Here is a 14,072-nt window from a genome sequence, read left to right as displayed (position 1 = left end):
CACACTGTATTTCCTCACTGATATTCTTCCATGACTAGGACCTACTCTATACAGTAAACAGTTGTAGGAATATATATTTTCCATTTTCCATAAAACAAAATTTTGAATGGATTAAAACAAAGATGTAGTGTATAAACAAGTATCTTTTCTGAAACAGGCCCACACAGAAAAGGTACCTCCCCGCTCAGAGGGAGGGCAGTGCAGCTCTGCCAATGTGCAGCTAAGCCAGGGTCACTGGCCGAGGGGGCTGCTCAGCCCTCTCCATCGGCGTGCATGTCCACCCACAGACCCTGCTGCATCAAAGGCACCTGTCCCTTCAGGTCACTGACCCACATTACAGTCCGACAGGGTTGCAGTGACTGCTCACGGCTGCCCTGGGACAGTCCCACCCTGTGTGGGTGCAGGTGGGGACAGGAGTATGATGACACAGACGAGAGGAAGTCCACGGCAGACGTCACCATCGCTTTATTAAGGCTCAGAGTGGTTTGCCAGTCAGAGGGGCTGAGTCATTCACTCCACAGATCCTCGCCGTGATCCACTTGTGGGTGACACTGAAGGTGGAGGCTCTGAGATCTGGAGCCACACTCACATCTGCCTTGTAGGATGAGACGTGTGTGCAGAGAGTGTGGCTCAGAGTGTGGGGCTGGCTCTAGCAGACCCTGGGCTCTGGCAGGGGTGCTGGCAGGGAGGCACTGGAGGGCAGGGACATCTCCCCCATCCCTCCCAGCCCAAACTATGGCTTTGTTATCCTATTGCCACTTGAGTAGGTTTGGAGGGCCCTTTCCCCACCCCTCACTCCGCAGCCCCACGTGCTACACTGTGGGAGGAGACAAAGGGAAAGCCCTGGAGAAAGCAGAGCACCCCCCACCCCGTGCCTGGGACCAGGCCAGACCTCAGGAGCTTTGAACCCCCCAATCACTCCTCCTCAGCTCCTCCCAGCGATGGGTCTTCTCAGGTTGAGGCTGGTCACTCAGAAGTGAACCCGCAGAATGTCCTGGCTGGCGAATGGCTGCTGGCAGACTGTGCATGTCATGGCCGGGGAGCGCTGCTTCTCGCTCAGGCAGGGCCGGCACAGGAGGTGACCACAGGGAAGCTGGTACGCAGACTCCCTTTTGAAGTAGGGAGAGAACACTCTTTTGCAGGATGTGCATTCAGGGCCCAGGCTGCTCCCAGACTGCTCTGGTGAATCAGGGAGGAAAACAGACCAGGGTTAGGGAAAGTGGTCCCCGGTCCAGATTCCATCTGGGAGGCGGGGCATGTGCCTGGAGTAGAATAAGAAGCTTCTCTACCCTGCACCCCTGCAGCAGCCTGGCTTCTTCCTTCCCTAGGTCACCCCTGACTGATCAGGGAGGAGAGGGTTCTAGGGAGCCTGAGAATCTAGGGAGCCTCCTCTCGATCACCAGTGCTCCAATGAATGCTCAAAAAAAGCTGGCTTTCGAGGGCTGCTGGGCAGCACTGGGCCCTGCCTGCTGCTCTCCAGCAAGATGGACTTTCCCCTAGATGGGCTGCCAAGGTCAGAGCAAGGCGCATGCTCACCCTGACAACCCTGATAAACTGCAAGAAAGGTGAGAGTGACAAGCAGAGGAAAAAGAAAAATATGGTGTGATATACCCAGGCTGAGCAGGTCAGGAGGGGACGGAGGCAACCAGAGGGGCAGGGCTGAGGTCTGTCTGTGGCAGACCTGCCTGCTGAACCTGGCCCTGCATCACTGGAGCCCTGAAGCCCAGCGGCTCCCCTCCCAATCCGTCCGTCAACCCCCTTCTTGTGCTTCAGGCTCTCCCCTTCATGCTTCCCACAAGGTTTCCTGAATGAAGGCCACAGTGGGCAGGTCCTGCCACCCCTCCTCCCCAAGCTATACCTGCTGCTCTTCCTTCTCTCATGGTCCTTGCCTAGGTATGCTGCTCTCTCTCCATCAATCCACACCCACCTGGAGAGGGCAAGGATGGCCTTTTGGGTGAAGAGCCATAAGAATGAAAGGGAGCCAGCCATGCGTGAGTGAAAGAGACACCAAGTACAAAGAGAGGCTGGTCCATCAAAGAAACAGAAAAGACAGAGGTGTGATACAAAAGAGTGTGGCTTTGAGAGTATGGCAGAAGAACATGCAAGACCTCACAGGCAGCAATTTCTACTTTATTGCAAGTTCAACAGGATATCTTGGGAGAATTCTAAGAAGTGGAATACCATGATCTGGCTGACATTGTAAGAAGATCCTGAAGGCTCCTGTGAAGAGGACAGGCAGGTTAAAGGTGACTGTGGAAGAGCAGCAGAGGCTGCTACAGGAATCTGGGGGGCAGTGCCGGAGCCAGGGTCAAGGTGGCAGCAAGAGTGATGGAGCAGAGAGAACCTTCCTGAGATCTACTTTGGAGGAATGGAAAAGGGACTTGATGATGAACAGAATGTCAGGAATGTTGATGGAAACCAAGGATGACCTCCCATGTTATGGGCTTGACCACGGGGTAGAAGATGCTAGCTCTTTACCAGTGACTGGATGAAGAGGGGCTTTGGAGGACAATCTTTGGAGCCGCCTGCAGTTCTGAGTTAGAAATTCACTTAAGATATCCATGAGTTTCCCCTACAGTGGTGCCAAGTAGCTGTAAGGGAGGTCAGGGTCTGAGTTCCAAGAAGAGGCAGGGGCTATACGTGAACATGGGCAGTCACTGGCCAAGTGGGCTCTCACTTGAGTGACACAGAGTATAGCAAAGAGGGTCCAAGACCAGAGTCTGGAAGAGAAGAAAGAATCAGCAATGGAAACTGAAGAGACACTGTTGAAAATTGGAGAAAAAGAGCATAACATCTGGAAGGCCAAGACAGAAAGCATTTCAGGAAGGAGGGAGAGGTTAGCCACAATAAATGCTGCCAAGAAGGTAAGTGACCATCGAATCTGGGGTCATGGAAATTGCTGGTCACCTGGATGAGACAGGTTCTGGGAATGATCAGGATGGAAACATAATCAGAGAAACAGGGAGGTGGGGACAAGAGGCAGGAAAGGTAAGTTGGCCTGGGATCCAGGCAATGAGAACAGACTCAGTTTAGACAGGCAGGAGGAAGAAAGTGTACATATTATCATTAGCCCCACCAGATTGCACCTTGTAAAAAATGCCCCAGGTTCTCTCACTTTGTATCCTGACTGAGCCTATCATCCATTGTGGTCCCAAGTTCAACTGGGCTCAGTAAGCTAGCACTGTTCTAAGATGCTGGTTAATAGGGAGGAATGAAGATGACATACTCAACTAGAAATCACTCTCCACATTTACATAAAGTACCACAGATGTCAGATGGGAGACAGACTACATTTAAAAAAACAAGCAAAAAGGGAGAAACAAACAAATGTCCTCAGGACAGAGTAATTAACATTAGATCTTACCAAAATCACCAAGCCCCAACACTGTAGAATTACTAAGAATTAACTAAAGAAAGCCTTTCCTATGAAGAGTTACACTTCATAGGCAACCCCTCATTTTCCCCTAGAAAAGGAAAGGCCTGGGTGTTGGAACTAGGGGAGCCTGGGTGTGGAGGTCCACAGAGTCCCAGAGGCATGGCCCAGCATTCTGTTCAAGGGTCTGAGATGGACAGGGCCCCTTCTTACCTGAGCTGGTGCTGGGCCTCCAGGAAGTAGTGCTCCCTCTTGTGCTGAGGTGCTGGAGCTGTCCCCTGGTCAGCCGAGCGGTGAAGGAGGGCATGGAGCCAAGGGTTGATGTCAAGGCAATTTCCAAGCTTTGTGACAGTTTTTGCTCGTGGGACACTGGGCCTGTTAAGAGATACACAGACCACAATATCCAGAGAGAGTTCTGGCAAAAGAGAAAACCAAAACACAAAGTCCTCTGAAGACCACAAAACAGTGTTTCTTCTTCTTTTTTAAACATTCTCATTTTATTTATTTATTTATTTGTCTTTGGCCAAGCCACACAGCATGAGGGATCTCAGTTCCTCAACCAGGGATAGAACATGTGAGCCTTGCAGTACAAGTGTGGAGTCCTAATCACTGGACTGCCAGGGAAGTCTCACAGAATGGGACTTTTAACTTCAAACAGACACAAACATAAAGAAAGTCCTCCCTAGTTTTCCACGAATAGACTGTGATAACAGGATACCAGGAGGTAAAGCCCTGGGGTTCCTGGCAGTTCTTACCTATCTCACATTGCTTTCAGGATTCCTGGGCTCTCTGCCAGCTTTCCTCCTCCTGTACAAATTACTGGGCAGGCCTGGGCCACCTAGTGGCTCACCTGCAGAACTGCACCCTACTTTCTGAAGGCCTCCCTATCTGCCAAGGAAATAACTGGGGTAAGCAAATGCCCAGCCTTGTAACTATGCTCCTTGCCCCTACTCCCTCCTCAACAGCCTTGGTCTACTGGTTCCCATCTGCAAGTTCCTCAGCCCTGCAGGGCAGGGCCACTGGCCTGCACTCTCTCGGTGTTCGAATCTTCTCACCTTCCTGTAGGTAAAGCAAAGCAGTTATTACCGAGCGGAATAATGAAGACCTCTCTACCCATTTCACTATCTAGAGGGCCTTCTCTGGATATGGGCTAAAGGTGAAGGCAGCAGGAGATGGGGACAGCTGCCCAAAAAAGAACCCAGAGATTTGCCAGATAGCAGGATTCCCCAAAGTGGTACCCTAAAAGTACTCCAAAGTAGGGAGCGGAATGTTTGTTCTCCAGTATGTAGGATATAGGATATCAGCCTGAGGCCTTGAAGGAGCACTAGTCAGCGTGCTCCTGGGTCACCAAAAGATCTCTTGAGGCTAACACCAATGGAGACTTCCACAAACATCAAGGTCTAAGCACCTTTCTCTTCATCTTGCCCCACTGCACCTCAGATGCTTCCAGGAGTTTCTGGGGGTCTTGCTAACTAAAATTTACACTCAAAGTCAGAGAAGACACAGATGTAATCTTTAAGTTACCATCTGCATAAGCCTTTTAGACTAAGAGAGGAACTTTAAAGAATGGTAAAATCTAAACGAACTAGTTTTCATTAAGGAAAAAAAAGTTGTCAGAGCTCTCTCCAAAAGCACCAAGCACTGACAATCACAGGGGAATTTTACCAACATGCAAAGTGTAAATGATTCTAAAACGATTAAGTTGTTCCAGAGTTTAGAAAAGGAATTTCCTAATTCTTATGGAACAAATCATCGAAACCAAAACCTGACCAAAGATGGTGTGCACTTGTGCACACACACACCCAGTTGCAGTTCAATCTCATTAATGAATGCAAAAATCCTAAATAAAAACACTAGCAAACAGAACCAAGCAGTACACGAAATGAAGCATGAACAAATGAAATTTCTTACAAGAATATAGTAATAGTTCAATATTAAGAAGCCTACTAGTATACTTTACTGCATTATAGTTGTTGTTCAGTCGCTAAGTCATGTCCAACTCTTTGCGACCCTGTGGACTGCAGCACGCCAGGCTTCCCTGTCTTTCACTATCTCCCAGAATTTGCTCAAACTTATGTCCATTGAGTCAGTGATGCCATCCAACCATCTCATCCTCTGTTGCCCTCTTCTCCTGCCCTCAATCTTTCCCAGCATCAGAGTCTTTGCCAATGAGTTGGCTTTTGCATCAGGCCAAAGGATTGAAGCTTCAGCTTCAGCCTCAGTCCTTCCAGTGAATATTCAGGGTTGATTTCCTTTAGGATTGACTGGTTTGATCTCCTTGCTGTCCAAGGGATTCAAAAGTCTTATCCAGCATCACAGTTTGAAAGCATCAATTCTTCGGCACTCAGCTTTCTTTATGGTCCAACTCTCACATCCATACATATGGATCTTTGTTGGCAACGTGGTCTCTGCTTTTTAATATGCTGTCAAGGTCTGTCATAGCTTTTCATCCAAGGAGCAAGGATCTTTTAATTTTGTGACTGCAGTCACCGTCCACAGTGATTCTGGAGCCCAAGAAAATAAAATCTGCCACTGTTTTCACTTTTTCCCCCTCAATAGATATGCAAACATGCCATGAAATGATGGAACCAGATGCCATGAAATTAGTTTTTTGAATGTTGAGTTTTAAACCAGCTTTTCACTCTCTTCTTTTACCCTCATCAAGAGGCTCTTTAGTTCTTCACTCTCTGCCATTAGAATGGTATCATCTGCCTATCTGAAGTTGAAGATTTCTCCTGGCAATCTTGATTCCAACTAGGTGACGCAGTGGAAAAGAATTTGCAGGCCAATGCAGGAGACTTAGGAGACGTGGGTTTGACCCCTGGGTCAGGAAGATCCTTTGCAGTAGGAAATCACAACCTACTCCAGTATTCTTGCCTGGAAAATTTCATGGACAGGGGAGCCTGGTGGGCTACAGTCCATGGGGTTGCAAAGAGTCGGACTTGACTGAGCATGTACAAGGATGTGAGTAAGAATGTAGCACAAAATCAATCACTTTACTGCATTAAAAGATCTAGTGATGAAAAATCATAATATCATCTCTATTGATATTGAAAAGGCATCAGACAAAAAAAGGCATCAGACAAAATTCAATCTTGGGTAAAAACAATGAATAAAATAGGAATCATTGGTGTGGGAAAGCGTCTGAAGCCCCCAATGTACCCCACCTCCTGATACTCATGTCCTTGGAGTATGAACTGGATTCAGTGACTTGCTTCCTACAGAATACAATAAAAGTAATTTCACTCTGTGATTAGCTTCTACAAGACCGACTTCCACTTATTTGCACATGCTGGTTTATATAGCTACCATGTTGTTTGCTGCCCTTGAGAAGACCATGTGGCATGGAATTGTGGGCAGAATCCAGCCCACAACCAGACAAAACCAGAATCCAGAATCCAACCAGACAAAAAGGAAGTGAAGCCCGCAGCACAACAGTTCAGCAAGGAACTTGATCCTTCCCTTGAGATGGCTGCAGTCCTGCCAACACTTTGATAGCAGCCTTGAGAGATCCTAAAGCAGACAATCCAGCTAAGCGATGCCTGGATCCCTGAGGGAGAAGCTATAATAACTGTGTGATTCTTTAAGCTAGTAAGTTTTGGTATAATTTAAGCTGGCAAAGCACAAAACAAAGTGCCAGTGCCAAGGGTCACCCAGGAGGAGTAGAGACAACAACGGGCTTGGACATAGGACAAGGGATTACCTGTTGAACAATCCATGAGCTCATTGGCAGCTTTCATTTTCTTAGCAGTGTGCTCTGAGGTAGAGGGTGAGACCAGAAGGCTTGTGGTAGAAAAACAGGAAGCATTTAAGCCAAGGCTACTGTCTGGGCCATGTTCGGCCTGCTCCATCTTCCTTTTCCGAGAGGGCAGAGCAATGGAAGAAGGGGTCACTGCCAATGCAGTCTGTGCTCTCCCGAGCAGGTGGCAGCCAGGGATGGAGTGCTGGAGCAGGAAATGGTCGATCCGCGCCTTCAAGGAGGGGTGAGGCAGGGGCTGGGAGTGTGGAGTAAAGGCTACTCCTGTGAAAGGGTCACTGGGCACTCGGCCCCATGTGGCTTCACTACGGTTACACTTCTCCAGCGTGCTCTGGTCAATGACCTTGCCCGAGGGCAGCAGCATGGGGAAAGGCATGATCTCCAGGGTGATGGGATCTAAGAACTCTTCAGGTATATCCTGAATTACCTCAGCCAGCTCCTGTAGGCTAGAGGGGGCCTGCTGGCCCTCAGACTGGCCCCCAGAATCACAGTCACTCTCCATGGGCAACGCTGGGGCCTGTAAAGACAAGTCCTGAGGGAGGCTCTCTGAGGCAACCAGCAGGACACTGTCTATCACTTCCTGAGAGCAGGTTTTGGCTGGCTGACCCCATACCTCCAACCGCTTGATACAAGGGACACCACCACCTGTCACATGGGTGATACAGATCTTGAGATGGGCCACATGACTAAGAGAAAGAGCCCCTTTATTCCAGAGCTCTTGGGCCACAACAGCAGGGGAGGGGAGTGTGGCTTCCATTGGGCCAAAAGGTGGCCTGGCCTTGAAGCCCCTGTGGCTAAATACCACTTGGCTCTGGTTTTTCAACAAGACTTTGCCCACCAAAGTGAATGCTTCCTTGTCCGGAATGGATGGCTCATCTGGGCCCGGGGTCCGGCACTCAGGGATATTCCAAGATGCTCTGCTGGATAAGGCAGATGTGTACATTTCCAGGCCAGTGACATTCTGGCCTCCTCCAGCTGAGAGATCTATGTTAATCCTACAGATTTCCACATTGAAGGGAAAGGAGACCGTCACACAGACCGGTGGCTTAATGAAATACTCTGTCCTAAAACCATGATTCCTCTTTGTGAGGTCTTCAGAGATGAGATTTTCTACTTCATAGCCATCAGCTGATATCTAGATTTAATGACAAAAATGAGACACATTGATTTGATGAGCTCTAAATCAAGGTGAGTTTTCAAGAACTTGTCACTTCTGGGAAAACTCTAAAGAAAATCTGAAGGTCCTCATTTGAAATTTCCTCTATTATACCAAATTTTCCTGGGTTTTCCTTTTCTTTTTTTGGCATGCATCCAAGATCAGACGAAAGGCTGAGGGCAACTGTGCCCCTAAATACTGCCCATCCTTAAAAAATGAGCAACAAAACTCTGCCTAACCAACCAAAATCCCTTCAAAATAATGTCTCTATGAAAAAGCAGCAGATACACAAGCTTTTTTTTAAATATTATTTTTAAATTTCAGAGGATGAAAATGTACAGATTTAGGGGGAAATGAAGATGTTCACTGAAGTTTCCAATTTTGAATTTGGACTCTATCAATTATAACAGTTTACCCAGGAAGGCACAACAAAGGAGCTTCTTGTAAATCTTTGAATGATGAAACTTGGGGAAGAAAAGTTTGCATAGGAACGAGGACCACAAAAGACTACGGCAAATTTAAAACAGTGAATGTGCTAAAGGTGAGACTATGAGTAGCTTTTTCTCCCTCTTAATATTTCCAATACTTGTCATAACCAATGGAAATTTTAAGGTATCACTGTCTGAAGGAGTCAGCTTAATAATCTGGGAACCTGAAATAATGTGTTGCATGCAGAAATTCCAAACTGGGGAGAAGTTTAATTCTCCCCTTGGAGTTTCCTTACTCCCTGGCTCTGGACTGTGGAAACATACCCTCCTTTGCACAAAAGGGGAGGCAGCTTAATTCAAATAATAAAGCACAAGGAACAAATATAAGCCATTATTTCTAGCATAAGAAGTTAGCAAGAACAGCAGCGAGAGAATTTCTACCTTTACTCTGACCTTGAGTGAAATTAAAATTTATCATCAATGATAAATTGATGAGAATTGGGGAGAAGAGAACCCTCCACAAAATGAGTCACAACTCAGCTTGTAACAGTGCTGTCTGACTTTAGAGGTGCAGCCTGACCCATGCTTACCTAAGTATCATCTGGTAGACTCTAAAACAATGAGGGTGAAAGCACATTAAGCCTGAATTGTCTGCACAAGGCAGGAAATGGGGGAAAACATGAAAAACAGATGTCATTTATTTATTTGTGTGTATATACTTGTTCTGTTTACCTTGTTGCAGTAAATTCTTGGTCTGAACTGTGGGAGGCAAAGATTTATTACCATCTTTATGGCTGAAAGGATAGCTTCCAAGCATCAGAAATAGCCTTAAATGAAAAAATAAAACTTAGTATTAGACAAGTTAAAATTCAAATCTAAACTCTTAGGAGTTGATTCCTAAGAGATGAGAGTTAAACAGAATAACAACTAAAATTTAACAAACATACACTCTCACGGTCTATACTTACTCTCTTTCTATACAACACGCGATGATTACAAGGGAGATTTCTTTGGCAGATTGTATGGTTTGGTTCTCTGGCTGACAGTTGTTCTAAAGCCCTAGTGGAGGCAAGGGCCTATCAGCTCTGCAAGGAGCTCCCAACAGGAAAGGGAGGGTCAAAAGTAGATGAGCTCAAAGTAAAAAGAGGACTACTTAGCCGGAAGGTTTAGAATGAAAAGGGTCACAGAAAATAATCATAGTGGTGCTATGCATCTTTCATTTAACACTTGTTAATGCAGTCAGAACTTCCCTGGCGGCAGACGGTAAAGTGTCTGCCTACAATGCGGGAGACCTGGGTTTGATCCCTGAGTCGGGAAGATCCTCTGGAGAAGAAAATGGCAACCCACTCCATACTCTTGCCTGGAAAATCCCATGGACAGAGGAGCATGGTAGGCTACAGTCCATGGGGTCGCAAAGAGTAATGCAGTTATGTTTTATTAAAGTGAAAACAATTAGAAGAGTAAAAAATATTATTATTGAGAAACAGAAAATCTTAAGAGTTGAAAAACATCTTAAAAGAACATCTAGTTCAAATCCAACTGATCCTTGAACAAGGCAGGGATTAAGGGCATTGACCTTCCACACAACTGTTGAAAATCCACATATAACTTTACAGTCTTCCCTCTGTATTGATGGTTCCACATAAGTGAATTCAACCAGCCTCAAATTGTGTGGTACTGTGGTATGTATTTAGTGAAGAAAATCCATATATAAGTGGACCTGCACAGTTCAAGCCTGTGCTGTTCAAGGGTCAATTGTAGGCATTTTGACAGAGAAGCAGGGAAGCCATTGGAAACATCCCTCCCAGTGGCAAGCCTCTCCAATGGATCTGAACTCCTTGGAAAGGCCAGCCATTCCATGCTTTTCCATCTAACAGACAAGGCCATGAAAAACTCCTAGTAAGGCCAGGGCCATACTCTGCGGTCTTTTGTGTTGTTGTGCTCAGTGGATGCTACTTGCAGAGGCCAGGCACATTGGGCATTCTGCAACATTTTAGTGAGCAATTTCTGCACAATGAAGTTCTGCCATGAGACTTTTGAAGGTTTGTTATCTCAGCCTAGCCCCTATGTCTGTTCTACAGATGAACATAAAATATTTTTTAACATGGTTTTAATACATGCAGAATTTTCTAAGAAGGGAACTTCCATGTAAATTATAGGAAGATCATACTTCGTTTACTTCAGGTTTTTACCAAGAGGAGTTCACTTCTGAAAACCACATCATTGAGAGAAATCCTAATATATCTGACAGTCCACATTTGTAGCAGTCTGCATTCTAGAAGATTCTATATGTTGGTAAAAGCTTTTGATTACTTTTTTTTTGGCTATGCCACGAGGCTTGTGGGATCTTAGTTCCCCAACCAAGGATCGAACCCATGCCTAGGCAGTGAAAGAGCCAAATCCTAACCACTGAGCCATAAGGGAATTCCCTTGATTACTCCTTTCTGCCTTCCAGTATGGTCATATCCAAACATTCACACATGAGAATAAATTTTCACACTTTAAAATTTCTACTTTAAATTACTATTAAGTCTTTGGTGTGCACACATATGTGTTTGTTATACAACTACATAGTAAGGTTATATTATCTTTGGCTTTAAATTCAGGACAGTACATTACAAAATATGTATTATTAAAAGAGAGAGATGAATCTGATGAAGTAGAAAATCCTTAGCCTAAAGTCTCCCAGTCTTTGTTCAGAACCTGTGCTGAAAACTCCTTGTTCTTCTCATTTTTGGAGGCATACATGCTGTCTCTTTGCCAGCCTTCTAGAATCTGTCCTAGAATCAACATGGACAGTTGACAGAACTCCTTTTTTGGAAGACTGTTTTAATATTTCCAGGCTTTTAACGTCCTTGTTCTCCATAATAACTCAAAAATTAGTATCTAAGGAATTACATCTCCAAATATTCTCAGGGCCCTTGTATGTACCTCCTTTTGGTCAGGAAACTAGAACTCATTTAGAGCAGCATTTCCTTCAATTCTCCCACCCAAGTAGGGCAGTGGCTTCTTGTTAACTTTTTGTTTTGTTTTAAATGAAAAATTAAGCCACTGAGTTTAGTTTAATATAGAAGTATTAAAATGATTATATGGTGTCAGGATACATTTAACAGCAGGCTTCCTGTGTGCTGTTTTCAGTCTTGCATGAATTCTATGTTCCTTAACAGCACCTGAATACAGGTGCCAGAGAGCTGGCAAGCCGGCTTTCGGGAATAATAGAAATTCATGTATCTCATTCATATGGAAATTCCATACGGTGAACAGCAGCCATTTACAACTCTTTCCTTCCTATATGTAAAGTAACTTTTACAACCCCCTCTATTGAGAATGATTCTAGCCTCTGGCTTTCTGGATGACTTGTTAGATTTTTGATCCCTGTCTCTGCTGTCTTATAGGAGAGTATATATATGCCCACAATATGTTGAATAAACGCCATTGTTCCATCAGAGCACTGGTCCCCGTGTCTTTCCTCATTCTCTCTCTCACTCGCCCTCTCTCTCTCTCTCTGTCCCCTTCATGCGGCTCAGCCTCTTTTTTTCTTTCACTTTTTTATCGGTCAACTCTGTACCCCCAAGTTCCGGTCCATTAAAGGACCACAACAATATGGGGCTTCCCAGGTGACATTAGTGGTAAAGAACCCATCTGTCAATGCAAGTTAGACGTAAGAGACCTGGGTTCCATCTCGCGGTCAGGAAAATCCCCTGGAGGAGGGCATGGCAATCCTCTCCAGTCTTCTTGGCTGGAGAATCCCATGGACAGAGAAGCCTGGTAGGCTGCAGTCCATAGGGTCAGACAGTCGAATACGACTGAAGCGTGATTATGTATGATTATAAATGATTATATAGCCCAGACCAAGGAAACAAAACATTTCTCCTAAGAAAGCAAGCCTATGATTTGCCAAAAGAAAACAGATAATATGATATCAACAGATAGTGACAGGACCAATTTGCAAGTGCAGAACTAAGCTGCTCCTAGGTAAACTGGTGAAGTTAGCCAACTCCAGCATTTGTGAGGGTTTTCTTTTCACTGCCACAAGCACTTGTCTCCTCCCTTCTTTGCCCTGATAGAAGACGGCTTTGATAAGAAAAAATAGATAGAAACTGTGTTTTAATATCAAAATACTGAGAAGTGTTTCCTATTAGTAAGACAAAGGCAATCATCTCTATGCCCACAGTTCACATCTTAGGTCTTTTCTCTGACTTTCAGAGAAAAAAACAAACTCTGGCAGAGGTAACAATGTTAACCCATTGAGGTACTGATTTGATTTCTTAGTGGAAGGCACTGATTCCACTAAGATATACATTCCTCCTATCTCTTGTTATCTTCTTAGACATTTCACACTGTGGTCTTTTAACTTTGATTTATTTTTCCTATCATGACATTATTTATCTGAAAATGTAAATGTCAGAACCAGAAGAAGCTGGGTAGGGGTCTTCTTGGAGTCATGATGAAGAGCTTTCCTGTGAATATGAAGATAAATGGAAAGTCTTCAAAACTTATCTGAGTACCCAGTGTAGTAAATGGTAGCATGAGATGGAGTTGCTCAGATTTGACTACCCTCAGGACAACTGCCCTTTGCCTTTAACATGTGGCTTGGCTATCACCAGATACCTGTTCTTGTGATCGGACTTGAGAGATGACCAGGATGAAAAGGACAAGGGCTTTCAAACTTTTGCTATCTCACAACTTAAAAAAATTTCACTTCAGATACCTAAAAGTAGAGAATCTGATGGCCCTTCCAATCAGTGCAGTAATTTAAAAGAGTTATCTGAACTGTATCTCAGCAAACACAAGGCTCACTCTTCTCGTGAGTCATTAAATCAAGACCCTCTAGTAGCAAAAACACAACTCTGGCTAGGGAAGCACATACACAAAATGACTTAGAAGAGGCCACTAGGGTTTGTTTGTTTGTTTTCAATATTTTTTAACACCAAAAGTATTTTGTATTGGTAGTTTCAGGTAAACAGCCATACATAGGCATCTATCCATTCTCCTCCAAAACCCTCTCCCCCGCAGGCTGCCCATAACATTGAGCAAAGCTCAATGCTATACAATAGGTCTTTGTTGGTTATCCATTTTAAATATAACAGTGTGTTCACGACCTTCCCAAAGTCCCTAGCTATCCCTTCCCCCCACAGCAACCATAAGTTTGTTTTCTAAGTCTGTGAGTCTGTTTTGTAAGTAAGTTCATTTGTATCATTTCTTTTTAGATTCCACACACAAGTGGTATCATATGATATTTCTCCTTCTCTGTCTGACTTAACTTCACTCAGTATGACACTCTCTAGGTCCATCCACGCTGCTACAAATGGCCTTATTTCATTCTTTTTAATGGCTGAGTAATATTCCATTGTATAT

The 14,072-nt window shown here is 44.9% G+C and overlaps 1 protein-coding gene across 14 annotated transcripts in view; it reads right to left on the bottom strand.

The window, feature by feature from the left end:
* Positions 1 to 441: 441 nt before the first annotated feature.
* The window catches only part of UBOX5 (U-box domain containing 5), a 46,479-nt gene continuing 32,848 nt past the window's right edge, over positions 442 to 14,072 (bottom strand). For 9 of the 14 annotated variants that reach the window (XM_081559036.1, XM_081559039.1, XM_081559037.1 and 6 more), the window contains 4 exons: positions 9,447 to 9,541; positions 7,077 to 8,265; positions 3,587 to 3,748; positions 442 to 1,179 (listed from right to left, as the gene is read on the bottom strand). In XM_081559036.1, the coding sequence (XP_081415162.1) occupies positions 971 to 1,179; positions 3,587 to 3,748; positions 7,077 to 8,265; positions 9,447 to 9,500 (1,614 nt within the window). In that variant the 5' untranslated portion in view covers positions 9,501 to 9,541 and the 3' untranslated portion in view covers positions 442 to 970. The remainder of the gene's footprint in view (positions 1,180 to 3,586; positions 3,749 to 7,076; positions 8,266 to 9,446; positions 9,542 to 14,072) is intronic. The other 5 variants (XM_081559045.1, XM_081559041.1, XM_081559042.1 and 2 more) reach the window with 1 other exon arrangement.

This window comes from Giraffa tippelskirchi, chromosome 13, assembly GCF_054371585.1.
Source record: "Giraffa tippelskirchi isolate mGirTip1 chromosome 13, T2T-mGirTip1v1.2.pri, whole genome shotgun sequence".
Taxonomy (NCBI): domain Eukaryota; kingdom Metazoa; phylum Chordata; class Mammalia; order Artiodactyla; family Giraffidae; genus Giraffa; species Giraffa tippelskirchi.
The sequence above is the reverse complement of the archived record's forward strand: the minus strand, read 5'-3'. Positions and strand labels throughout refer to the sequence as shown.